Consider the following 993-nt stretch of genomic DNA (forward strand, 5'->3'; position numbering starts at 1 on the left):
TGGGAAATCCAAATCTTTGAAAATAAAACTATAATATATTTGAGATATGAGAATGGGATATCATGTAGAAAATTACCTTAATAATTCATGATGAATTTACTTGAGAAATTAAAATAGAAGGAGAAGCACTACTTTCTCCCTTTTATGAACATGAAGAAACATACAATGAGGTAATGAAGGACTAAATCTTCATCTCAAGATTAAGTAAGACTGCCTAGAATGAGGACGCAAGTGAAAGGAACTAGAAACTATGATTTGTTTTCATTTCCTTACTTAACCAACCTTTAGCAGGTGGGAAAGGATGAGGAGGAAGTAAATCTGAACAGAGTTCCAAGGGAAACTGCAGAAGTTCTTCATTGTCTGTAGACGCTTAAAAGCAAGAAAAACACCATTTAGTAATGATCTATTTATTAATTAAAAACAAATTAAGAACCTGGAAGGAGACACACACACGTATATATGTATATATATCTCCCTACTCTATAAAAAATTTTCCCCGATTTATTCTAGTTGTTTTCACCTTCGTTTCTCCCATGGGAACCCTTCATCTATGAGTGATGCTACCTTCTCTGCGAGGATTGCTATGAGAGTTAAAAAAGTATAACACCTGTAATCACTTAGCACAGTGCCTTGCAAATAATAAGCACTCAATAATAATTAGCATGGAGTCCCTCGACGGTGGAAACAGTTAAAGCTCTTTAACTGCTAATCAAAAGGTAGGAAGTGTTAGTCCACCCAGAGGTGCCTCAGAAGAAAGACCTGGTGATCAACTTCTCAGAAACCAGCCTCTGAAAACCCTAGGAGCACAGTTCTACTCTGATACACGTGGGGTACTCAGGAGTTGGAGTTGGAATCAACAAGAGGGCAAACGGGTGTCTTATTTTAATCCTACACATTGTACCTTACTAGTTCTACAATACTTAAACCAGTTATTAGTTATCTTCTTTGATAAATATTTGAACACAGTCTTTTAATACATCTATATGACATTAA

At 35.6% G+C, this 993-nt stretch overlaps 1 protein-coding gene across 1 annotated transcript in view; it reads right to left on the reverse strand.

Moving 5' to 3' along the window:
- The window catches only part of C2CD5 (C2 calcium dependent domain containing 5), a 101,334-nt gene that overhangs the window by 16,083 nt on the left and 84,258 nt on the right, over positions 1–993 (reverse strand). Inside the window, 2 exon segments of the mRNA XM_023738097.1 lie at positions 283–369; positions 907–943. Of these exon segments, the coding sequence (XP_023593865.1) occupies positions 283–369; positions 907–943 (124 nt within the window).

The sequence above is a fragment of the Trichechus manatus genome, unplaced genomic scaffold (genome assembly GCF_000243295.1).
Source record: "Trichechus manatus latirostris isolate Lorelei unplaced genomic scaffold, TriManLat1.0 scaffold00112, whole genome shotgun sequence".
NCBI classification, from domain to species: domain Eukaryota; kingdom Metazoa; phylum Chordata; class Mammalia; order Sirenia; family Trichechidae; genus Trichechus; species Trichechus manatus.